We start from the raw sequence: 25,647 nt of genomic DNA on the forward strand, positions 1-25,647 counted from the left end.
AAATATGTACATGTATAACCCTTCTCAGAAACTGAAATGGGAGCACAGTAAACACATCTTGCTTTTTTCATGTCATACTATTTCTTAGAGAACTTTCCATATTAGCACACAGGTATGCTTAATAATAATTAACCCTGGTATGTACCTCTATATTTCTAGGTAATTTCTGTATTTGTCTGTGCGTTTGTCAATGGTAAACATTATCTGTCGACTTTCTGCCATGAGAGATGATGCTGTCGCCCTCGTAGGCCTATTTCTTTTCCGCTCTCACCCCTCTTTTTGGTTAAAATAATACACAGCTTTTGGTTAAAGTGATAGCATCTACTTTCTATGTCTCAGTTATTTTGAGTAGTTAGTAAAATGCTGAATGTCATAATTTAGCATTGCATGGGGTAAAATATCACTGAAAAAGTTAGAGATTTGTTTGAGTGCCTCTTTCATGTTAGAGGCTTTCCTCACGTGTCTGGTGGTTCATGGCTATCCATTCAGATTTCGGGACAAGACGAGGAAGCAGATTGCAGGTTCTTGCTCTGTGGAGGGGCAGCACTTGCTAGCTGGTGGGCTCTCGGGTGGGTGGCTGGGGAGGGTCTAGCCTTCCCGTCGTTGCCCACTGATGGAGTTTTCTCTGGGGACTTTCTCCAGAGGGGAAGCCTCCAGTGTCCCCTCAGGGAGTGGCCAGGTGTGATCGCAGCAGAGCAGAGTGTGGGGGCTGAGGTCCCAGGGATGAGAGTGGAGATTTCCACTGGTCCTGTGCCCCAGCCCGCCCCGCTCTGTGCCTAGCGTTCCCTACTCTGAAGCCCCTTGGGTTCAGTTCTCTAAGGAAGCAATCCCCTGTCTCCCATGGGCAGTGACAGTGGTTGGCAACGGGGACACACTTTCTGCCACCCAAACTCCAGGCGCCAGGGCCTCTGCATCTATGAGAGCAAAGTGACCAGTGACATTGAGGTGGGACTTTCCTCTGACATCAGTTAACAGGGCTCTATCTGCTGTCTTTTAAAAGTATTTGAAATTTTCTCCTCTACTGTGGTCTGCTCTCCAAGTTTTTCTTTTCTTTCTTTCTTTCTTTTTTTTTTCTTTTGGCCAGGGTTGTTTTTTCCATCTCTAACTTTATTGTCATTTTAGCAGGGTTTCTGGAAGGGAAGGAGATAAAAATGCATGGTCAATTCATCACTTAAAACAGGAATCCAGGAAAGCTATAAAAACTGCATAATGGTAACCTTCCTCATATTGTTCTTTCTTGTGCAATAAAACAAGCTGACCCTCTGTTCTGTTCATGGAAAGAAAAACAAAAGTCCAACCCCGACAGAATCAGGAATTCAATGCTTCCCTTCTGGAATCTTAATATAGGTTCGTTCCCAACTAGGAAGTTTGCTGAAGGAATCCTTTCTTTAAAAAAAAAAAAAAAAGGCTGAACTATACATGCCTGTCCCCTTCCCCATCATCTGGTGGGTTTTATTGATCCTGTGCATGAATGAGTGGTTTTCTCAATGCGTGGCTGTCTCTCCTTCCTTACTCTTTTCAGCAGATTGGTCCTCCTGGGGCATGCCAGTGGGACACACCAAACTCCTCCCATCTTCAGCGTAGTCTGCAGGCCCCACTCCCAGAGGGGTGTGCGAGGTAGGCCTTCTGCCAGCATCGCGTCAGCATCGGATCTGCCAGTGCCTTATGGAAGCTGCTTCTTCACAGTCCACCGAGGGCACTGTATGCTTAGGATGTCCTCGTTGCAGGATGACTATACAAAAAGATATCAGGAAGCATGAAATTATTTTGGCATATTAGATAGCTGACCATTAAAAGTAAAATTTGTTCATTGGAAACTTTGAAGGTCAGTTTCTTGGAGTGCTGCGTCATTGCTGGTATTCACGTCCTCAGACGAGTGCGGTTTGTATTCATTTGACCTTGACTAAGCATATGAGTGTTGTATTTGAATGTCTTCAATCACAGTGGCAGAAACCTCACTTGCCCTGACTTAAAGAGTTGGTTGGTTTGGAGATCTGGGATGGATGGCAGGGGTAGGCTGGCCTTAAGATCCACCGGGTACAGGAATTCAAAGGATGTCCTCTCCACGTGGTTCTTGTGTCTCTGATCGCACCTTGCCTGTGTGTCAACTGCGGTACCCTTCTGGAGAGAGGCTGAAGGCATGGTTCCAGCCAGCCGCGGGGGGACCTGCCTCAGGTTAGCATCCCTTTCGAGACTTTATGTCCATTTCAGTGAGGGACCAAGATCATTCAATGCCGTCGATTATAATATTGGAGCTGTGGGCTTTCTCTTCCTACCTTTGTCCCTGTCCTCCGACACCCATATAAGCAAAACACTTCATGAGATCATCTGTTTCTTCCAGGAATTAAGAGAATCTCTGTGGAAAGTTGTTTTACGATTCCCTTTTATTTGTGGGACTGCCTCCCATGCAGGCAGTGGAGCCCAGTGGTGGCTGAAACCCTAGAGTGAGTGAGGTCATCCAGGCCGATGACTATAGAGAGTGGTGGGCCCTGTGCCCAGCTAGTGGGTGCATCCCCACTGGTACTTAGCACCAGATGATGCCAGGCAAGATGCCAGATCTTCCTGTTTTCCAAAGAAGCCAGAAATCCAAATCTGGATGTAAATTTTCTCAAGTCTGAAAAAATTTGGTAATTAATTCAAGCATTTTCTAAATCACTGTCTGGGCCAAACAACACATCATTTACAATCTCTTGTCTTCTCGAACTCATTTTTTTTTTTTAAAGATTTTATTTATTTATTCATGAGAGACAGAGAGAGAGAGGCAGAGGGAGAAGCAGGCTCCCAAAGAGCAGGGAGCCCGATGCGGGACTCGACCCCAGGACCCGGGGATCATGACCCGAGCTGAAGGCAGACGCCCAACCATCTGAGCCACCCAGGCGCCCTCGAACTCATTTTTTAAAGCATAACGCAAGGTCTGGAGAGCTGGAGCAATTTGCTTAAGGTTAGGCAGTGATGAAGTGGCATGAGGGCTCTATCCCAGATCTCCCGACTCCCAAGACCACATTCACACGGCAAGATCTTGTTTTCATTGGCAGCATTTTTCTTGAAAATTTTAAAGCCAGTATTACTTCTGTAAAAGCCTGTAAATTTTTGGCCTTAATTCAACAGTTTCATGTCAGGTTCTTTGGTTCATGGGAGGTAAAATTTTAACATGATTTCATTCTTTTGGATGAAGTTGGCATTGGGCCAGCCAATGGGGAACATCCATCAGAAATCTGATTGAGATTGCAGATACCAAGCTGACAGATGGTGTATAGTAGAGTGTGTGTCTATGTTATAAATTAAGATTCTAAGCAAGAGTTTAAATATTTCTGATGACATTTTAATTTTAGTCAAGTAGCCATTTATCAAAAGATTGACTTAATGATCCTTGTTCAACAGAAAAATCCCCATAAGTGTATTAATTTGGGCTTTTGAGTTTATAGATGTTGGAATGACAGACCTTTGTGCTTTGATTTGCATCTCTACTCAGCTTTGCTATCAGAACAGTTTTATTTGGCTCATCAAAATAAAGCATTTATTTTCTAGACATTTGAAGGTAGCTCACATTTCACAAGAAGGCTTTAATTAAAATACACTTGCTTTTTTTTAATTTTGCCTTATCTGCAAATACGAAGATACTAACTTTTAAAACAGTTTTAATGAATAGTGATGGAGTAGCTGTAGAAAATTGACCTCTTGCCTCAAGACAAATAAAAATACACTTCACAAACATTTTCAGCTGCCTGTTTTTTCTACCTCTGTAATTGACTCTAATTTGCTCTGCCTGCCCCTCTGAAACCTCAGAACTTTGAAATTGCTTTTCAATTTGCAGTCTAAGTTATAATGAGAGCCACACCATTCCAAGTGCAGGCTACGTGCTCGAGTCATATTGAGACTTCAGTTGTTTAAATTCTTTATTATTTCAAGCTATCTTCATTACAAGATTATAAAATTATTTCCAACTGGGAGCTGATGCTCAAATGAATGGGTATTTTTCTAATAGGGAATAAGAAATTACAAGTTAGGTATCAAAAAGACAGTAAAAAGATTAAAAAAAAATCTTAGGTAATCCCCCCAACTTATTAAGAAAATTAGTAAAAGAAAGGGAAAATGGTGCCTTTATTATGTTTTTTATCTAAGGACATTATGATTGCTATCTCAATCACAAAATATGAGCTTCGGTATATAAGTTGCTGATGAGAGCCCCATTTTACAAACTATTAAATGTAACAAGTTTTTAGGAGCCACTTCTCAGGCATTTGGAAGGGGTGGTAATAGGTATTGCACCTAATTGGGTAATTCTCTCGAAACCAGGCAGGTCTGCCTAATTTGTTAAAATTTATTGTTAACAATCCTCGAAGTTAGGTCTCTCTGCTTCCCAGCTCCTTGTCAAGCCCCTGCTCCACACCCTCCCCACAAGCAGTGAGTGCACAGGGCTCTGCAGAAGAGCATGGGGAGAGACACGTACAATCTTGATGACCTTTCCTAGGTCACACTCTGGAAAATGCACCCGAGGTCATTTTATATATCTTTGGGGAGAACCAGGGAAAGTTCTGGTTCACATTTAAATGACCCTGGTGTTTGTAGAACCCAGACAGAAGGCATTAGAACTTCGAGCTGTGATTTGTTCCCATAGCGCTGGGAACCCCGTTACCTCACAGAAGTAGTAATTTTAGTTTTCAACCTGTTCACTTCCGAAAGTCAATGAACCCTAGGGCAGAAATGTCCAAAGAAACTTATTTGGTGGATGGGTGGGATCCTTCTTTGCTTATAAACCATAGAGTCACAAAGGAATTTTGTTTTTTTAGGATGAGTCCAGTAAGTGGTAAGTATCTGTCTTTGGACACTGATACGAAGGGGTATATGGAGGGGTAAGAAGACTTTTTTTTTTTTTAAAGATTTTATCTATTTGAGGGAGAGTGAGAAAGGGAGCACAGGTAGGGGAGAGGGAGAAGCAGGCTTCCCGCTGAGCAGGGAGCCCGATGCAGGACTCTACCCCAAGACCCTGGGATCATGGCCTGAGCCAAAGGCGGACGCTTAACCAACTGAGCCACCCAGGTGCCCCAGAAGAAGACATTTTTAACATTAGTAGTGAACTTGTACCACTTTTGTAATTGTGAAGTCAGGATCCTTTTGTAGACCAGAGGCAAGTGTGAAATTTGTAAAGTCTAGGGAATCTGATTTGACATATTTATTATTTGATTTCCCTAAGAAATTAATTAAAAGAGTATCCAAAACAATAGTCATGTCAAGTTATGCATCGGGTCCTTTTTCCCGTTGGGTCCTTACTGCTCTTGAGTCCTCTGGGTTTCGCTTGCTCAGGTTTATCACTCTGCAGTTTACCTACTTTGTTTTTATTATCAAATTATATTTTAAAATATGCACTCATTTAAATGGTAGGAAGGTAAAGTAGGTAAAGTAGGTAAAAGAAGGTAAAGTAACCCCGCCTCAATCTGTGTTTTGAGATTTTTGAAGAGGAATAAATTGCCTTTTTTTCTTTTTGGAGAGAGCATGAATGGGGAGGGGGCGGGGAGGTGGGGGGCAAAGGGAGAGGGAATCTTAAGCAGGCTCCTCCGAGACTGGGGGCTGGATCTCACCACTGGAGATCACGATCTTAGCTGAAATCAAGAGTCTCATGCTTATCAACCTCAGCTCCCAGGTGCCCCTGGATAATTGGCCTTTCGAGATCATTCTCACTCTCGCCATCTGTCTTGTCCCAGCCTTAGATGGACATGCTGCTCTGAAAACAGGTCCCACCCGCCACCCTTATGCCCAGCAGCTTAGCCTGTGGGTTCACGTGCTGGGTGCCTCCTATTACATCAGTATGGCATAATTTGTAGTGAATTGTCTATCATAATCAGAATAAATATCTCAGTGTCTCCATGGAAGTTTTCTTTTTTTGGTTTTCTCTTGGCGCGGGGGGTGGGGGTGGTTCTTTTTTGTTTATTCTTGACTGAGTGAAAACAAATTACTAATTATGTATTAGTCTGGGAACATAGTATTTAGGCTGAATATATCTGAATTAATTGTCATTAATAAGCCTCACTATTTATGAGCATAGTCTTTGCTTGATTTACAAATCATATAAAGTAGTGAAGTTTATTTTTTAAATACTGCAGTGTGAAATGGCTTAGTGGGAACACCTCTGTATGTCTTAATTTCAGAATCATTACCAGCTGGGTCTTATTTATTCCTTGTCCAGTAGCTATTTATTATGCCCACTTTTTTGTAGCTTAATTGCAAACTCTATTTTCTTGCCAGTATGAACTCAGTGTTATATCTGCAGGAGGGATAACGACTGCGGTCGGCAGATCTGACCCCCAAAAAGCAAACCTATGTTTTACAGCGTAGGAGGTGTCTTGAATGGGATAGTACCTTTGAATGTTTTTCTGAGGAGAGGAATCGAGATACCTTTTCTGAGTAGGTCCATATTTTAGTCCATATAAATTTTACTATATGTTAATCATATTTTTCATAAAGGAAAACTTAGAAAATTTGCTTTAATAAATAATTGCTTTGTAAATCAATTTTGTATCCTTCAAGGATACTGTTTATGATTCATTGTGATTTAATGGAGCTTTGAGGAATAGTTATTTTCCCTTTTTTGAAATGACAAGGAATGTCAGAAGAATGATAACTTTTCAGTGCTAACAGGTCTTTCCAAATTTAGATTGCACTTATTGAAATCATAGCTGATGTAATTGTAACAGACCATGGTGCAAATTCAGTTAAATGTGTTTAATAATGTATTCTGAACATCTATTTAATTATTCCCCTTTTAAAAAAGATAAGGAATCTTTTAGAAATTTTTGGCACAATGGAAGACTTAAAATTTCAGGTGGATTTTTTTTTTTTTTTTTTTTTTTTAAGTAAGCTCTGTGCCCAGTGTGGGGCTTGAACTCACGAACCTCAGGTGGACATCTTATGAAGTTGCTGTGAATCTTACCTTATAGTCTGTCAGATGCTCCAAAGGATCTTAGGGTCAGCCAATCCCACTGTCTCAATTTTATATTTGAAGTAACTCAAGTGAATTGCCTGAGCAAGACAGGCTTGGTTAGTTTACCTAATCTCACTAAGCCTCAATTTCCTTATCTGGAAAATGGGGATAAATAATAGTATCTACTTCATTCTCTTGTCAAGATCAGATAAGGTACTGTACCTGAAGTGCTTAATGTGATGCTTGGCAGGTGTCCACTAAGTATTAGCAGCAAGGTTAATGCCAAGTGTTAAAGTGAGTTAGGCAAAGCTGAGCGGAGACCTCAGAACCTCTCCCGTCCTCCTCCTTCACCACCCCATGCCCATCAGTATTCTCCACTCTACACACATTCTCTCTGCTCTCCCCCACTCTTGATTTATATATGGCCACATTGTACTAAACCTTGGTACTAACCCTCCTTGCACCCCTTTGCCCTGGTTTCTATTGAGACTGACAACAAAGCTTCTTTATTCGATGTCTTAAGTTGGGCCCCAGCATTGTCCATATTGATGCCCAGTGGCGAGGCAGAAAAGCAGAGCTGGTCCACACCTGTCTGTTTTGGGGGTGACTGGCATGGCATGAACGGAAGTGAGGCTCTTCCCAGGTCCTGGGAGACACATCCTACAGCCTGTCTGCATGGGGGTATTTACAATACTTTTATGCCCTTGAGCTTTATAGGGCCATGAATATACAAAATGAAAAAATATTTGCCAAAATGTTTTGACAACTTTGAAGTACTCATAAGTATAAAGTGGTACTGCACTTCTGTTATGAGAGTTAATTACTTGCAACCTGAAGAACCTTAAATGCGGCCTTAATAATATAACTAGTGCTTTCAGTGTATAGTTAACCTAATAAAATTTGAATGAACTCCAAAACAACTTTTATCTCCATAAATTTAAAACTACTTGTATTTCATAATGTATGCTTACTTTTATGGGAGGTGTGTGTCATTCCTTCCTTCCGAGTAGTAATGGTGGACACAATTGTTTTATTTCCTTTCATGGATATTATGTAGCATGTATCAATATAACTGTGTATGTGTGTTCCCTATGTAAGTAGCTATAAAGAAAGAAAAAAGTGCTAATGCTTTGTTAAGTACTAATAATTGCAAATGTAAACTAGTGATGATAAAACTATGAGTTTTGCTACCAATTTTGGGGTGGGCCATATGGAATGGTTGGGCTAGATAGAATGTCAAACTATTAAAGTTTTCTCACCCTGAAGACTTTGAAACCCAAGAATTTTGTCCTGAAATAGTGTTCACAACCCAAAGCTGTGTGTGGAAAATAGAAATTAACAGGATTAACTTAACCTTATTCAAGATGGTAACTCATTGTCATTACCATGAGCTCAAGAATGTCAACTAGAAACAAGGATATATTTTGATTTGTGTAATGTCAGACTAAAGGAGAGATTATCCAGAAAGTTAAATAGCCTTTCAGTTATTGGGCAGCCATATAATTAATACATTTTGGTGAAACCAATGAATATTGTGTACAGGTGAGCTTATAGAAGAAGATAATATAGGGGCTCATGGGCACACTATTGAAAAATAGTGTTTACTAATTAAACGCTTTTAAATGGTAGATCCTCTGGTTTGTGAAGTATTTGTTCACAGATCATGAGATCTAGCTACTCGTAACCTGACCCAGTGGTTTGGGGGGAGAATTTCTGGGGAAAACAGAAACCCAAAGGAAATGTGAAGCCATCACGAATGAAAGAAAGATAAGATGCCCAAGAAGTAGCCGTCTGATATAACTTAGAATGGAGCTGCGACTCGATTATAAAGGGGTAGATATACCAGGACACATCGTAATCTGCAAAATGAGAGACTAGGCTAGGATCTCTAAGATTCTCTTTTAATTTCATCATCTTATGAGTCTGTGTAAACCAAGGAGTGAGTATAATCACATTCCATTTCTTTTTTCTTCTCTAATAATGAGGGCGAAACATTTCCCACATCCTGGGGTGTTCTGATTTGTGAAGCTGGGATTTGTTGCAGTAACTAAAAGTATGCATTTTCCAGACATTTAAATGAAACACTAGTCACATCTCTCCGTCTGTCGAGAGCCACATTGGGCTTCATTCCCTCCCAGGAGCCGTCACACCTGCCACAGCGCCTCCCTGCTCATGGTTCCTGTGGCACTTACTGTCTAGACACCAGCATTTCTTCTCTCTCGGCTTTGTACCTCACCCGGTGTGTAGGTGCTGCCCCCGTCAATGACAGGGGAGTGTTTGGTGCGGACTTTCCATTTCCAAGTGATTACCCTGGAACTCCATTGCTCGTTATGTCACACTTGACTCTCCAAAACCTTGCACCTGAAGGGGACCCAGCCACCCTCCGCTTCTGCACCCGCACCCTGAGGCCGAGCTTTGCCCAGGATGTCACTCCACGGGTCCGTTTGGTTCCCTGTAAATGAACTGTCACAGACTACAGATGGACCCCGCTCAGCCCCAAAGCCCAGCTGTATTTCCCTCTTCAAACTTGTTCTCCCACATTCTGTGGTCATTCTTTCAAGTTCTCTGTGTTCTCTCCAAGCCTCTGAGCAACCCCCCCCCCGCCCCCCGGCCCCCAACCTGCCTCTCACTCTCCACGGATGCCCATAACTCCTCCTTCCCAGAGAGGATAGTTGCCAGTAGACGGAATGGCCAACCTCCCTCAGTCAGATTCTGCTGCTTCCACACAACCCCGTCACTTTCCCTCTTTTGCTAGAGGAGCTGCCTCCCCACAGCCCATTCGTTTACGGGATCCCACCCACTCCCGCCATTAGAAGGGCTGTGGAAGCAACTTCCCTTCTCTCAGGGGTCCCCTCCATCCCTCATCCCTCTGCCTCTCTCCCTCCTTCTCTTCTAGACTTAGAAACCAGCCAGATTCAGCATCTGCGTTCTCTCCCCTCACCTGCTCCCCTCAGCTTCTCCGCTCTGGTTTCCATCGCTAGCCTCCATCAGAACCCTTCATGCTCAGGTTGCCAAAGACCCCATGGTGCTCAGTCCAGCTAGACTTCCCACTTCTTCGAAGCGGTCAACACTGTTCTTGTCCTATTTTGTTCTTGACTCCCTCCCTCATGTCCTTGAGGGGATACAGTGCCTCCCTTTCTCCTTTGAGGGCTCATCCTTCTCTCCATGCTATTAACCATTAATGTTCCTCAAGACTGCTTTTGCCACCCCACCCCCCCACTCTCCAGCTTACTTCATTTACTCCTGAGGAAGAACTACTGTCTTATATGTGGATAATGCATATTTTTATGTCCTGCCCCAGCCTCCCCTGGGAACTAAAGATCCACATGTCCACCTGCCTACCTGACATCAACATTTAAGATGTCAAAAGAGCACATCAAATTTAACAAGTTCAAAACTGAACTCTTCCCTTAAAGTGCTCTGACTCAGTAAATGGAATCATGGTCTGTCCTGTCACTCAAGTCCATGTTTTTACCACCTCAGCATCACTGGAATCTACTTTCTTTGTTTCTGCTGTCTCCACGCTGTGCCAGGCTTCTAGCCTCTCCTGGAGTTCCACAGTAGCCTCTTATGGTCCTCAGAGGCATGCTGTTCAGCCCCATCCTGGCACGTGCCCTCTTGATTTTTTGCATTCCTAACATGTTAACCTTTTATTTTTCTAGTTAACTGTGCCCCCCTCCTGCCACAGGGCCTTTGCACCTGTGACCCTACTTCCTGGACTCCTCCCCACCTGCCTTCTGCTCAAGTCTTGCTCCTCCTTTACTCATTCCTGCCCTTGTCTAAGCTCCATCATGCTTGCTCCTAGCCTGATGTCCTTCTCTCTCCCGACACATGTCACTGTTGGAATTTTACATTTGAGCACTTCTTCAATTAATGTGCATGCCCCTCTGGACTATAAGTACTGTGAGGGTGAACACTGGTGTTTGTGCAGTGCGCAACCCAGAGCGGACACTCATGTGTTGCACTGGTGAAAGAATGGATGGTGAGTGAATATCGGTGAATTCTCAGATCACATGTTCCATTTTGGCTGAAAGGTTTTCACATTTTTTTTCCATAAAACTTTTTCCAGAGCAGGAACTCTATAAAGCAGAAAGGATTCAAAAAGTTTCTTTTGGGGGCGCCTGGGTGGCTCAGTCAGTTAAGCGGCTGCCTTTGGCTCAGGTCATGATCCCAGAGTCCTGGGATCGAGCCCCGCATCCGGCTCCCTGCTCGGCGAGAAGCCTGCTTCTCCCTTTCCCACTCCCCCTGCTTGTGTTCCCTCTCTCGTTGTCTCTCTCTGTCAAATAAATAAATAAAATCTTTAAAAAAAAAAAGTTTCTTTTCTTGCTTTCTTTCTAAAGAGGATAATGTTGCCAATCCAGATCCCAACAGCATGAGCTGTAGCAATTCAGGGATTTGGTTGCTCCTACTTCCGATTGGGTTTTGCTTTCTTGGTAGTCACTCCGAGCCTACGTTGTGATAGGAAAATTTATTATGTTCTCTCTGACTTTTTTCTGTATAATTTGGGGTAAGTGATATGAAGTGATCGCTCCTCGGCTTCCCCTTGCCACCCTGTAAATGTCCTCTGTTTTTATTTACACTCCTGTTTGCACAAGATATAGAAAAACTGATCAGTCATCCAGCTTTGTTCTAATTGTGCTTGTCACAAAGCTTGATTTTCAGTTCTTATTCTCTTGTCTTTGAACTTGGATATTCGATGTTGGTATAAAGATATGTATTTTCTGATTTTTCACAGATATACTGAGAATGATTTAATATTTAAGATACTTGGGTAAAATGATGGGACACCTGGGTGGCTTAGTCGTTAAGCGTCTGCCTTCAGCTCAGGTCATGATCCCGGGGTCCTGGGATCAAGTCCCACATCAGGCTCCTTGCTCAGCAGGGAGCCTGCTTCTCCCTCTCTCTCCCTCTGTTTGTGCTCTCTCTGTCAAATAAATAAAATCTTAAAAAGAAAAAAAGATACTTGGGTAAAATGAATAGAAGAGAATATATGATTTTAAATTAGCCTTGTGTTTTTGTTAAGTGGCAGTTTCCTACATTTTTATGGATCATAACATGAAGGAGATTTTAATAATATAGTATAGAGGAGACTAAAAGTGATGCCTGTTTAAGTTATTGAAATAATTGAAAGGAACAGAATTGTAATTTGACCTTTCACAAACGCAGTTGATATGGAGTTACTGCAATAAAACTGCTTGTAGAGATCATCAGTTTATACAGGTTAAGGATTAACTGCTGGTTGTAACTAAGCTTGTTTGGGATGAATCCAAAGTGCTTATAGGTTATGGATTCATTGCCACGAATTTTAAGGGATTATTCTGATGATTTTACTCTATAATTAGATTATATCATTTGCTGTTTTAAACATCTGCTGTTTATCTCTGTGCTTTCCAAACTCTGCCAAGGTGCTGGAGGGCATTGCAGCACATTTACCAGGAGTGCCAGAGGATATTTTCGAATTTCAAGAGAAATGCAGCGATGCTCAGCATCTGTAAGATAGCATGCAAACGACTAACTTGAGGGAGTTCACAATTTGACTTAGATTGTACTGCATTCATTTCAAGGACGTGGTATCTTTGGGAAGCTGGGTGCTGAGCAGTTGTGTAAAAAAAAATCAAGTGCCACATGAAAATCAAAGTGGGTGAGGAAACACGGGTGGCGGTATCTAATCTGATCATAAGGTTCGAGAATCTGCAGCGCCAAACATTATATATATATATGTATATGTATATATATAATATGTATGTTATAAATAGCATGATAGTTTGCATATATGTTTTCCATTTTGTCATTTTTAAAAGATTATTAAAGCACTCAGTTTTAACATGATTCAGAAAGGCATAAGAAGGAATTGTCCCCCACCTTGGATGATGGCAGCCCTGTCCCCCTAATTGCTCAGGCAGTTGCCTCGGACTTGGTCTTGGCTTCTGTCTTTCTCACACCCCACATCCAGAATTTCAGGAAATCTTGGCTCCACTTTCAAAAAATACCCCTTTTCCTACCTACACTGCTGTCACTGCTCTGTGCTTCTATAATTGTGGCCACCCCCACCCCTCCAGTAATCTTTTTAAAACCCTAAGTTAAGTGATGTCATCACTCCACTACCCAGAACCTTGCAACAGCTCCCATATCATTTGGAATAAAAGCCAGTCTTTCCAGTGATTTCAACTCTGTTACTCTTTCTCTCTCAGGTAATCTGCTCCGGCCACAGGGGTCTCCATGTCCCAAGTGTACCAGGCACACCCTGCCCCAGGGCCTTTGCACTGGGGTTTAAACCTCTCTTCTCTTCCAAACCTTGGCTTACTCCAGCCCTCCCAATTTAAAATACTTCAGTGACCCTCACCCATGCAGTGATGGGCGTTTTCTACCCATTTATCCTGCTCTTTTTTTTTTCATAGTCTTCTAACATAGTAGGTAATTTATGTCTAACAAAGTAATTTATTAAGTGTATCTTTTATTTGTTGACTCTTCCCACTCACATGTAAACTTCAGGAGGGCAGGCATCTTAATCTGTTTTCAGTCACATATTCCAAGCATCTGGAAGACTACTTGTCAGTCATAGGTGTACAGCATATATTGATTGAATGATGTTCAATATATTGTTTAAAAATCTTTACCTTTCTTAATTTTTTGGCTGTTTGAACTATCCAGAAGGCATATTCAAATCTTCCTCTATAGTAATGGGTTGCCTCTTTTCCCTGAGGTCCTAACGGTTTTTGCTGTGTACTTCCAGGCTAATTTGGTACTTAAAATATGAATCCTATCTTCCTGGCTAACTGAACCTTTTATCATTATGTACAGGCCTTCTTTATCCTTAATAATACTTTTGTCTTAAAGTTATTAGTTTATCTGATGTTAGTAAAGGTCAACTAGCTTCCCAATAATTTTTGGTACTATTTAATATGTTTTTTCTGCTCCTTTCCACCTTTTTGAGTTATGTTTTAGATGTTTCTCTTGCATATAGCTTATAGTTTTTCACTCATTTTGACAGTCTGTTTTTAACTGCTAGTGTATGTATGCTTATTGGGATTATGTATATATCCAGATGAATTTCTACCTTTTACTTTCCATTTGTCCCATTTTTGCAGTGTTTATGTTTTCTTCTTTGCTCTCTTTTTTAAAATAATGAGTTTTATTTGTTTTCTTATTCTGTTTTTCCCCTTCTACTAGTTTGGAAGTTAGATACTCTGTTTCTGTTCTTTTAATGTTTGCCTTTTAAATGTTATCATGATACTTAAAGTTATATCTTACTCTCCTCCTGAATAATACAAGGGCATGTAACTTCGTCTGCTTCCCAACTTAAACTCTGTTGTTATTCAGTGTTTATTTCTGTACATTTTCATCCCATGAATTAAGCATTATTACTTTATATAGGTGATGTTTACTTTATTTATCCTCATATTTACCAATTTATTTGCTTACCAATTCTTTTTGTATCTCAGACCTTCCATGCGTAACATTTACTTTCTGAATTATAGCCTTGCAGTCTAAATAATATGCTACTAAAGCTTATCCATTTCCTTAGTGAGGTCCTTTGTCGGTAAGGTCTCGGTTTTTGTTTCTATGAAAAAGCCTTTATTTTGCTCTCATTTTTTGGAAGACAGTTTCAGTGGCTCTACCCCACGTGTGTTTTTTCCAGTACCACAAAGCCGTGCATTTTGACACTGCCTTCCTGGAGACAGCACCAGCCCCCATGGGTTAGTAAGGGCTCTGTCCCACAGACTGCCCTCCCTTCAGGCACCAACTACAAGCCCAGGCTGTCACCTGCGCTGCTCACCTACTGGCTCTAAATCGGAGGTTCCATGACCTCCTCCTCAGGTTTGATTAATTTGCTAGAGTGGCTCACAGAACTCAGAGAAAACCTTTATGCACATTTACCACTTTACTGTAGAGGATATTATAAGAGATCTGGATGAACAGCCAGGTGAAGAGGTACATAGTCCGAGGCCCAAAAGGGTCCTGAGCACAGGAGCATCTGTCCCCATGGAACTGGGGTGTGCCTCCTCCTTGCGTGTAGATATGTTCACCAACCCAGAAGCTCACCACGTCTTGTTCAGGAGTTTTTATGGAACTTAATCTCTGGCAACCTCCTTCCCCTTCCCTGAGATCAGTGAGCAGGGCTGAACGTGCCAAAGTCGTACTTACTTGGTCATTCTGGTGACCAGCCCCACCCTGAGTCACCTCATTAGCATAAATTCAGGGGTGTTCAGAAAGGGCCTCTTATGAACAGCAGAAGATATTTCCTGTCACTCTGGAAATTCCAAGGGTTTTAGATTTGTGCCAGGAACCCGGATAATGGGCCAAAAATATACCACAGTATACAGTTTTATGTAAACAGTCCTTTTTCACTTTGAAGATCTACCACTGTCTTTGGGCTGCCAGTTTTGCTGTTGAAAAGTTGGCTGTCCATCTGGTTGTCATTCCGTCTTTGTGTTCTGTCTTTTCCCTCTGGCCACTTTTCTCTTTGATTTTGGTATCTTCAGTCTAATTACAGTGTATCTAGGTGTGGATTTCTTCTTAGACTATTTTGTGTACATTGCATATTATGTATCCATAGATTTATAACTTCCATCAGTGGTGGGAAATACTCAGCCATTATATTTCAAATATTGTCTTTTCCCCCTACTCTATCCCCTTCCTCTAAGATTTCATGTAAACTCACTCCAAACCCCCTGTTGTAACCATTCTTCTTTTTTTTCCCTTCCTTAATCATTCTTTTATATATTACATTTTCATTCTTTGTGGATTCTGGGTAACTTCCTCAGATTTCCCCTCCAATATACCAGTTATCCAGTCTCCTGCCGAAGCCCTAGATGAGGGGCTGTTTTTGTTTTAGTTTCTGTTCACCAATTATAGTTTTCATTTTGTAAAAGCTTTATTGGATTCTCTTTCAACCTGACTGGTCATTTGGAAAGTCTCATAGTTTACTCATTTTTACCAGTCCATTTTTTACTTCTTCATACATTTTACACATGGGTTTTTTTTCTTTTCTGTATCTGATCATTCTTTTTTTTTTTTTAAGATTTTATTTATTTATTTGGTGGCGAGGGGGCACAAGAAGAGGGAGCGGGAGAGGGAGAAGCAGACTCCCCACGAAGCAGGGAGCCCAACGTGGGGCTCAAATGCAGGACCCCAGAATCATGACCTGAGCCAAAGGCAGATGCTTAACTGACTGAGCCACCTGGGCGCCCTGTATCTGATCATTCTAATAGCTGAAGTCATGAAAATAATTTTTGTTTCTGCTGAATCCCACTCTCATTATCTTTGTGCACTCACGTTTGGTTAAACTAAATCTGTGGGACTCCTGGAGGCCTGCACTGAAGATGCTTTTCCCCAGACACCATTTGCATTTACTTCCACCACCTGTTGGGACTCCTTTTACTTCCTTCAGGTGTCCTCATTTAAGGTTTGAAGTGTTTGGTTGAGCTCCCCAGCTTTCCTTTGACCCAACTAAATGTCGAAATTGGTATTTATTTTCAGAGAAACTGCTCTGTTCATGCTTGCTTGATAGTCATCGCATTCCCTGTGGATTAAACTCTTTTTAGGAGAAGGAAGGCATCTTGAAGATTTTCTCTACATTCTAGGAACCCAGCAATGTGTTAATCACTCTGCTTTATCAAAGAACCCATTTTTTTCTTTGTTTTTGTAACTGAGAACCCTTCTGAGAATCTTCTGGAATTTACTGGAAGTATAAATCTTTAAAGTGGTTTTTTATTAGTAGCAACGAGGGAGGTATAGCTTGGGAGCCAAGACAGAAAAAATAATTAACCAAGAGAAAGTTCAACCTTTTCAAAGTCGTGTGTCAAAAGCTGTTCCTGCCATTCACTGAAACTCAGACAGAACTTGGTCCAACCTTTTGTTTTCTTTTTTTTTAAGATTTTATTTATTTATTTATTTATTTATTTATTTATTTATTTATTTATTTATTTATTTATTTATTTTAGAAAGAGAGAGAGTGAGAATGGGAAAGGGCAGAGGGAGAGAGAGAATCCTATGCAGGCTCCATGCCCAGCATGGAACCTGACGTGGGGCTCTGTCTCATGACCCTGAAATCATGACTTGAGCCGAAACCAAGAGTCAGATGCTCATCCAACTGAGCCACCCACGCGCCCAAGTCCAACCCTTTGTTTTCTGCAACCACATCTTTACTTCTGGTCTTGACCCCTCTCAAGCCCATCTCCCTCTTACTTAGTCCCAGGGCCGTGTGTCTCTTTCCCTTCCTTCACGAAGGCTGCTCTTTTGGTAAATTTATGCCCCGCCCCAAAACTTATTTTTAAATTTAGTTCCTGTAAGAAAGGTAAAGATCACATGAATGACAGTGTTGCTTTTTGAGTACCCGAACATTTAAAGAAATGGTCACATTCATTAATTCAACAAATATTTATGTCAGAAGTTGAAAAGCCCTCTTTCTCAGATGGTATTTTCTTTACAGGGGTAGTTGTCCTGGACATGTGGTCAAAGGAGCTCTGGGCTGAGGCTCTGGAGGGGAAGTGGGAAGTTAAATGGGAGAAGCAGGGATAGCTGGCCATGAGGGTTCACCCTCCAGGATTCCTCCCTTACCACTGCCCCCCAGAGGCCCCCCGCAGGCCCAGCGGTGGACCCAGATGAGCAGTGGGAGTTGGAGCTGGATGTGAGTTGGAGGCAGTGGCAAAGCCTGAAGGGGGAGTGAGGAGGGCAGCAAGAAAGATGGATTGGGATAGGAGCAGAAGGAAGGTGGGCGGGAGGTTCTTGTGTCTACCGGGTTTTCTTCCTGAGCTCCTTGTTCAAGTCAAGCACTTTCCATGTCGATAGTAATAACCCGTGCTATTTATTTTGTATTTTTCTAGATCAATGAACTGAGCCATGTTCAAATCCCTGTTATGTTGATGCCGGATGACTTCAAAGCCTATTCAAAGATAAAGGTGGACAATCACCTTTTTAACAAGTAAGTACAAGTATGGCCTTTTATAGGACTGACATGGCTGCCAGGAGCATGATTTTTGTGAATTTCTACAATCACATTATTTTTCAATGGGTGGGAGTAAAGTTTTGCTGATGAAGTTAATCCTGTGATAAACATAACCATCTGTCATTTTCAGAAAAGCAGCAGCAAGCCCTCTTGGGTAATATCCTTTTGCCATATGGCATATTGTTCTCTATGAATATCTTATATGTTAAAAGTGATATTCTCATTACAATTTAAATGTTTGAAGCTGTAAATTGCTTGGAATTTTTAGCAGCTATGGACCTTAGCTATCTTATACAAAACTCTAATAATGCCTATTTCATGAACAGAAATGACTCCTTCATAGAACAATAAAGAGTTAGGGTACATTTTTATAAAACATAATTGGAGGCCATGTTGGGCATTGAGATTATTTCTCCTTCATTTGAATGTCATTTTAGATATTATGGAGCACCTTATATATTAGCTGTCCCCTGAGAGCAGGAGGGACAAGGAAGTATAAGAAATGGCCCTACCCTCACGGGGCTCACAAGCAGGTGGTTGGAACCTGACACATATACACATTACTATAATCCAGTGTACAAAGTATGACAGTAGAGGGGTGTGTGTGTGTGTTTGTGTACGTGTACATGTACACAAAGGAGGAAGCAATTCCGAATGAGTGGGATGAGCCTCCAAGAAATACCTCCCACATGAGGATCAATTATGAAATTTCTTAGTGTGACCATTGTTCTGATGTGAAGTGGATGCGTTAATTCTCTTACTACTGTTTAGAGGTTGACCTTTTGGAGGGATTTTTCCTATGTGAATTTAGAATGTGGTATTTATATATAGCATAAAATAGGTCATTCAAGGAGTGAGAGATAGTGTTGTTTTGCAAGCTTTAATCAGCAGGTCCCTGGAGGAGTGTGGGGAGCACGTCTGTGACCCGTCCCCAGTCCCCCAAGTTCTTTGCTGTCCCTTCACCGTTTCCTTCTGTGTGTGTGGCCCCTTCTCTTTCCACTTCTTCATCCTCGGGGAAGCAGCTGTAAGGAGTGGTCGGGATCAGAACAGTCATCTAGTCCCAGGGCCCCTAGATGGTGCAAGGAGATAAATGTGCCCAGTCTGTCCCTGTGTCCCCTGGATTTACTGTGGGTCATAGTCGATCCTATGAAGCATACCCGTGCCTTCTGGGGGTGGGGAACTCCAGGCACTTGGCTACATGTGGAACTAGATGGTGGCAGATTCAGGTCTGGTTAACATTTTGTGCAGCTAAACTTTATTCCACAATATGACTATTTCAGAGAAAATATGCCAAGCCACTTCAAGTTTAAGGAATACTGCCCGATGGTTTTCCGTAACCTGCGGGAGAGGTTTGGCATCGATGATCAGGATTTCCAGGTGAGTTGCTTTTGTAACCTTTGCTTCAAATGGGTTTTGCTCTGTAAAACAGGACTTACTTTTTTTTTTTTTATTACAAGTAATTATATAATAGTAATTTCATTTTATATAAGAATGTTTCAGTGTTCTTTCTGAAGTAAAGGGTTCTTTCACTTAGGAGCCTCTGTACAGAATGATTTTAGCAGTCAGTAGGAAAAGATTATTCTTTGGGAAGAGAACACATGTGAGAGTTCTAGATGATACTCTCATTTCCCAGTGGAAGTGTCCTGTTAGCAGACCTCCTTTTGATTTCTGCCATCAGATGCGTCGACGGCCTGTGCTACTGTGTATGTGAGTCTTGAATTCCCAGTTCCTGTATTTGCAGAGGCCACTTAGCAACCATAGGAATTTTATTTTTGTTCTGATTGATCTGCTGCTTTTCAAACTGGCCGAACCTGACTCCTGCTCGCAGCATTTTGTCGGAGGCCACACCTGGTGCGCTGTGATGCGTCCTGGTCTAGTGACCACAGAGCTACTGTCACCAGCAGAAGCCTGCCAGTCCCGGGAACGGCCTGGGGAGCGCTCGCGTCTGCTCCTCGTGCCCACCTCAGGAAGATGTGCACTTTTGCTTTTCTTCCTATGCATGCCTGGTTCTTAAATTCGACTTTTAAAATTGAGATCACGGTGCTTCAGTAAGTGCTCATCCATGGTCATTTCTCCTAAGAAAGGACCTGACATCAGTTAGCCAGTCAGATTTGTAAAAACCAAGGATTTTTTTTTTTTTAAGATTTTATTTATTTATTTGAGAGAGAGAGAACACGAGTGGGGAGGAGGGGCAGAGGGAGCGGAACAAGCAGACTCCCTGCTGAGCAGGGAGCCCGATGCAGGGCTCGATCCCAGGACCCTGAGATCATGACCTGAGCTGAAGGCAGATGCTCAACTAACTGAACCGCCCAGGCTCTGCCCCGCCTCAAGGATTTTTTTTTTAAGAGTAGAAAATCTGAGTTAAGAGATGCAAGGGCTACTTTCTGGTCTTTTAGGACGGTCTATTCATTTTACTGTGAAAGCACTGACTTATTTTAAATCCCTTCAAATCTAGTAAACACTTTCTTTCATTTACCCCAAATCTGAAATCCTCATTTATCTGGCATTAAGTGCCATATTGCCACCTGGAGTGACCTTACAAGGTGAACATCGACACAGCTTACCCTGTATTTTCCCTTAAAGAATAGGGTCCCTAAGGCAAATTGAGTTTAGTTTGGTACACTTCCCTAAAGATGTGTGGGCCTCCCCACCCTGCCCGGCCCCACCCCATTCTTGAGTTTCCAAGAATTTCTCGCATGCTCACTAAGGTTTACAAGAAGCTTCCAAGCTGCCAGGTTTCAAATAAGTGTTGCTAGCCAGGCTGCCAGTGACATTCCCTCTTCTGTGGACCAGGGCTGAGGTTTCCACAGAGGTGGGTTCTGAGCAGAGGCTTGGGTGCACCCCAGAGAGGGCTGAGGAGAAGTGGGACAGGGTAGAGTGGGTGCTCGCTTTGCTTTTAAAAAACTGGTGGAGCCAGCACTCAGATTTGGGCCTCATGTGTAAGAGAAAGAATTTCAGTCAAATCTAGACTTGGAATTTAAAAAAATAAGTCACTTTTATTTATTTATTTTAAGATTTTTATTTATTTGAGAGGGAGAGAGAGAGAGAGAGAGCGCACAAGAGCAGAGGGAGAGAGAAGCAGACTCCCCGCTAAGCAGGGAGCTCAACTTGGGACTCAATCCCAGGACCCGGGGATCACGACCTGAGCTGAAGGCAGATGCTTAACCAACTGAGCCACCCAGGCGCCACAATACGTCACTTTTTTTTTTTTTTAAGATTTTATTTATTTATTTGAGAGAGAGAGAATGAGAGAGAGAAAGAGAGCACATGAGGGGGGAAGGGTCAGAGGGAAAAGCAGACTCCCTGCTGAGCAGGGAGCCCGATGTGGGACTTGATCCCAGAACTCCATGATCATGACCTGAGCTGAAGGCAGTCGCTTAACCAACTGAGCCACCCAGGCGCCCCTCGCAAAAAGTCACTTTTAAAGAACAAATTTTGGAATAGTAAAAAAGGTTGTATAAAATAAACAGAAATGATTCTACATTATTTAAGAACTGTTTTATTCATTTAAAGAGGCCATATGAAAATAAATAGTGCTTTAAAGGAATGAATAGCTGACAACTTTGATGTCCTAAGAAAATCTCCTCTGCCTCTGATTCCCATGTTAAACTCGTGTGTTCTTCCCTCTGTCCCTCTCCTTTTTTTTTTTTTTTTTTTTAAATTGGCTACATGGGCATTTCACAGAAACTGGCTTTTGAGGGCCTATGCTACAGGATCTTGTTAGGTTCCTCAATTCATTACCAAAATGAAGTTCTTAAATTTCTTCCCATAATCAGCCTGGTTAAGTGAGATTTGAAATGGACACTTTACAGCCTGAAATCTGTACTGCAGCAGATGAAAGTCATTTTTAAAATTTCCTAAAATGACCAGTTTAGTTGCAGAAATACCAAGATACGAGCCAGTTTTCCTTCACCTTTTCCCCCACAAAAGCAAAACCATGTAACTTGATATTAAATAAGTGCAAATTGCTTTGTACCAACTTTAAAGGCAAATCAGGCAAGTAGAGGATGATTCACGTAACTAACTGGCAAGTGTCTGAAGCTCTTAGCAGGAGAGATCAGTGTAGAGAGCTGGTTGTGAGTATAATTAATCATTTGAACGCCACTCCTCTCCTCAGCTATGCCCAGTGCTTTTGGCATTTAAATTGCTGCTTTCTCTTTGGCAACTGTATTTCTATTAAAAAAAAAAAAACAGGTGGGTGTTTAGTAACTTTAGTAAACCAGAGATATATTCTGGTTTCCCTCCCCAGCCCCATGTTCCTTTCCCAAGGTCTCTACCTTTTAGAAAATTTTCAGTAGGGGTAGGCCCCGGAGTTTAAGCTGAAGACCAGATCATAGATGTGATCTTGGGCTCCACTCCCCACTTGGTTGGCCACTTGGTTTGGAAAAATGGAAGAATTGTGCCGGCTCTTTCTCTGAGTTCATACCTTGAGGGCCGCTGGGCATTGCGGGGCTGAAGGTGGAGGTGCTGTGGTCCTGGGAAGGTCCTGGGAAGCCCCGCCATGGGCATAGGCCAGGGCTAGGGGGGCTGTTATCCCAGCTGCTGGGCACATCAACTCACCACTGCCCAGACATTGCACTGATCATGGCCAGAACAAGCAATGTGTATCAGTTGACATACGTAGTACCAAATTAAATACTCTTTCTCCATCTGATTTGAAAAGTGAGATCAGTGACCTGGGGTCTGATCATCTTTTGACGGCACCGGATTGTTAGAGGGGACCAGGTCTCACACTGCTTTGCTTTGCCTTGATGTGTTGATTTGTCTGAAGTGCCTGCTTATTGGATGAGCAGCATTAAATCAATGTGGCGATAAGGAGCTCCGCTGTCTGGTTCATTTAGTATTCAGACCTTCACATTGAATCAAAGGGATAAAGGCTGTCTACCTGCCTTGTGTGTGTGATGTCCTTTTGCTGCATCTGAAAAAAGTATTGATGAATCTGATACAAGTGGAACATGGTAATTAGCCCACCTCATTGACCTCTATCCGCAAACTTCAACTTCTTGAAAAGAATTGAAGAGCATTCCTACTGTAAACATTTGTATCTTTCCCCTGGTTTTGGTTTCTTGAATGTCCTTTAAAAATAAAACTTCTTTTTCTTTCTGTTAAAGACAAATGCAAGCAGTGGTTCTAGAATATTCAGCATTAATAATAGTATCACTTAACATATGTACATATAAACCTCTGTGTAGGTATGTCCAGTGCTTTCAGATTCAGAACTTTCTCCAGTTTATTAGTGTGTCTTAAAATTACTTCACTGGTTTATAAGAGGCTCAGTGTTGAAGTATGTTCTTCTGATCATTGTCAGGCCAGTGGGACTCGGCATTGCCGTACTTTTAAGATAAGGCATCTTTTAAGATGAATGCACCCATGGAGGTCCCCACTATTCCTGACACCGTTTCTGCCTCCGCTGCTCCCTGAAGCGCTGGTGCCCCTTCAGTGGAGGATTTCATGCACAGTTACCACTTGGCATTTGTTTATTTGTACCTACTGCATGTCAGGCTCTGTGCAAGACATTATAGGGGGTGCAGAAGGGAAGAAAGGGCGAAGGAATTCGTTTTTGTTTGTTTTAACTATCCTATATCAGATTCTGTATAAGATGCTAATGAGATTTACAGAAACCCAGACATCTTGATTTTTACCATACTCCAAGAAAATCTGCATCCCTCTTTCCAGTCTCTCAGAGTATCAGAACCTCTTACAACAGGCTTGGCAAGTCAAAGGGAGGTGTCACTTAAAGTTTCCGAGCTGCAGGAGAGGATTGCCCACCAGAAACCAAAAAGTTCTACAAGATGGAGATGATGCAGTTAAGCCTCAACCCACCACATAATTGAAACTGACCCTCTTGTTCTTCGTAGAGGATAATACCAGGTTTACTTTTCCCCTACCGTGTCTCCTGAATTAGAATCCCTCATTATTTGCATTCGATGCATCTTCTTCTTTGTATTTGTAATGGAGAATTCTAGTTTTAAAATAATTAAATTTAAAAGCTAACGTTTTAAACTTTTGATGTTCTAGTTTCAAGTTTAAAAATTAAACGTTCAAGTGTTAAGACCTTGAGAGTATACGGAACTTTGGGGGAAAAAATCTGCCTGTATCTGTAGAATACAGAGCCTATCACCGTGTTTTCAAGTGTAGATTTCCCAAAAACCATTTAAACTGTCTGAGGGCAGGGACTGAGTCTCATGTGTCTAGGAGTGCAGGCCCAGAGTTTAGCATCAGCCTGCCTCGGGGCAGGCACTTAGGAAATATCTGTGGCAGAAAAGGAGGGAGGGCTTGCGGGGGGGGGGGGGGGGGGGTCAATCCAGGGAAGCGAACCTTCTAGGCCAAAGCATGGTGGCCTTCGAGCTCAGGAAATGCGAAGCAACTGGATGGTGGTGGGACTGTGGAGGTAAAGATGAGAAACTGGCCTGCAGACTTTTCTCAGATTATTCAGCCCCAGAGCAGCCCTGTGGATTTGCACAGGGGAATGATGTGATGACATGTGGATTTTCTAAAGATAACTGAGGTGGTTATGTACAGAATGCATAAAAGAGATAACGCAGCTAGGAGGCTATGAACTATCCCAGGGACACCAAAGCCCTCGGCACTGACAGGGTTAAGCAGAGAGCTCCCCAAGGTGGGGGGAAGAGAAACCTGATAGGAGTGGAGTTGTTGGAGCCTGAGGGGCTGGGAGAGCAGGGCTGCCAGTCACTGGCAGGGGAGAGGGTGAGGAGAGAGCGGAAGATGCAGTTGCGTTTTTAGGCTTTTGAACGTAGAGGTGATCTTGCTAGTCGTCGTGTAGTGGGGTGGCCTGGGTGGTGCTCAGGGGGAGGGATTGGCTTGTGAGTGCTTGTCTCTCGACAGACCTAGTTGTACTGTCACCATCTGGAATTTACTTGCTCCTTGAACCACATAAGCTCTTTCTTTCCTCGGTAACTGTTGTGTCTCTTGAGCCCGCTCGCTCACAGCTTCTCCTCACACTTGTTGGCCTCACTGGTGAGCCTCCGTGGGCCTCGCAGTGCCTATGGGACAGAAACTCCTCCTGGGCCGAAAACCAAAGGCGCTCTTCTCACATTGGACAATCTCCTGACAGACTTTTGGGAAAACTCCCTCACAACCTATCAACATCATCAGATTTTTCCTTGTGCTTTTTCTGCTCCTTCTTACGAGTTGAACCAGTGACTGTCCCCATCACGGACTGCCCCCACCCAAGAACTCAGGCTTCCTGCTGTCCTCTCTTTCCCCCCACTGAACCCACTTGGGGTTATGACCCGTGATTTCCAACCAAGAGCTGAGTCATCCCTGCCACAGGGAGCTCCTGTCCAGGTTAGATGTGGTGTCTGCTTATTATGATCCCCAGGCACAGGTCTCTGGTATTTTAATGTCAGTCAAGTGCCAACCTGAGATTTGTAAAGGAGATCTCATGGTGCTCTGTGAAGTTCCTACAACTCTGCTTCTTTCTCTGCTGGCCATCACCATTCATTTTTGTATTCTTCTTTTCTCAGTTGTTTCATTATTGATAAGTGTTAAATTGCAGTGTGTCTTGCTCCCCTTTTTAATGAAAGCCACTCTACACCTGGGATCACAGCTCAGACTTTCTTTGAAATTCCGAAGAGCTTACCATATGGCTTTGAACACAGTGGGCATTTAATAAATCCTTGATGATGTTGTTCAAGTTAGCATGTTGGTCTTTACCTCTCTGACAAGGTCAGAGGACCATCTGGGCTCTCTCAGATATGTCAGATGCAAACCCAGAAAGCAGCCTCGGCCGGGCCATTGCTCCTCGCTCCCGGCCTTG

At 42.5% G+C, this 25,647-nt stretch overlaps 1 protein-coding gene across 1 annotated transcript in view; it reads left to right on the plus strand.

Annotated features, from left to right (window-relative positions):
• PIP4K2A (phosphatidylinositol-5-phosphate 4-kinase type 2 alpha) overlaps positions 1-25,647 on the plus strand; it is a 170,984-nt gene that overhangs the window by 87,768 nt on the left and 57,569 nt on the right. The window contains exons 2-3 of the mRNA XM_035021493.1: positions 17,746-17,843; positions 19,148-19,244. Coding sequence (XP_034877384.1) covers positions 17,746-17,843; positions 19,148-19,244 — 195 coding nt within the window. The remainder of the gene's footprint in view (positions 1-17,745; positions 17,844-19,147; positions 19,245-25,647) is intronic.

The sequence above is a fragment of the Mirounga leonina genome, unplaced genomic scaffold (assembly GCF_011800145.1).
Source record: "Mirounga leonina isolate KUSES-001 unplaced genomic scaffold, KU_Mleo_1.0 Mir_175, whole genome shotgun sequence".
NCBI classification, from domain to species: domain Eukaryota; kingdom Metazoa; phylum Chordata; class Mammalia; order Carnivora; family Phocidae; genus Mirounga; species Mirounga leonina.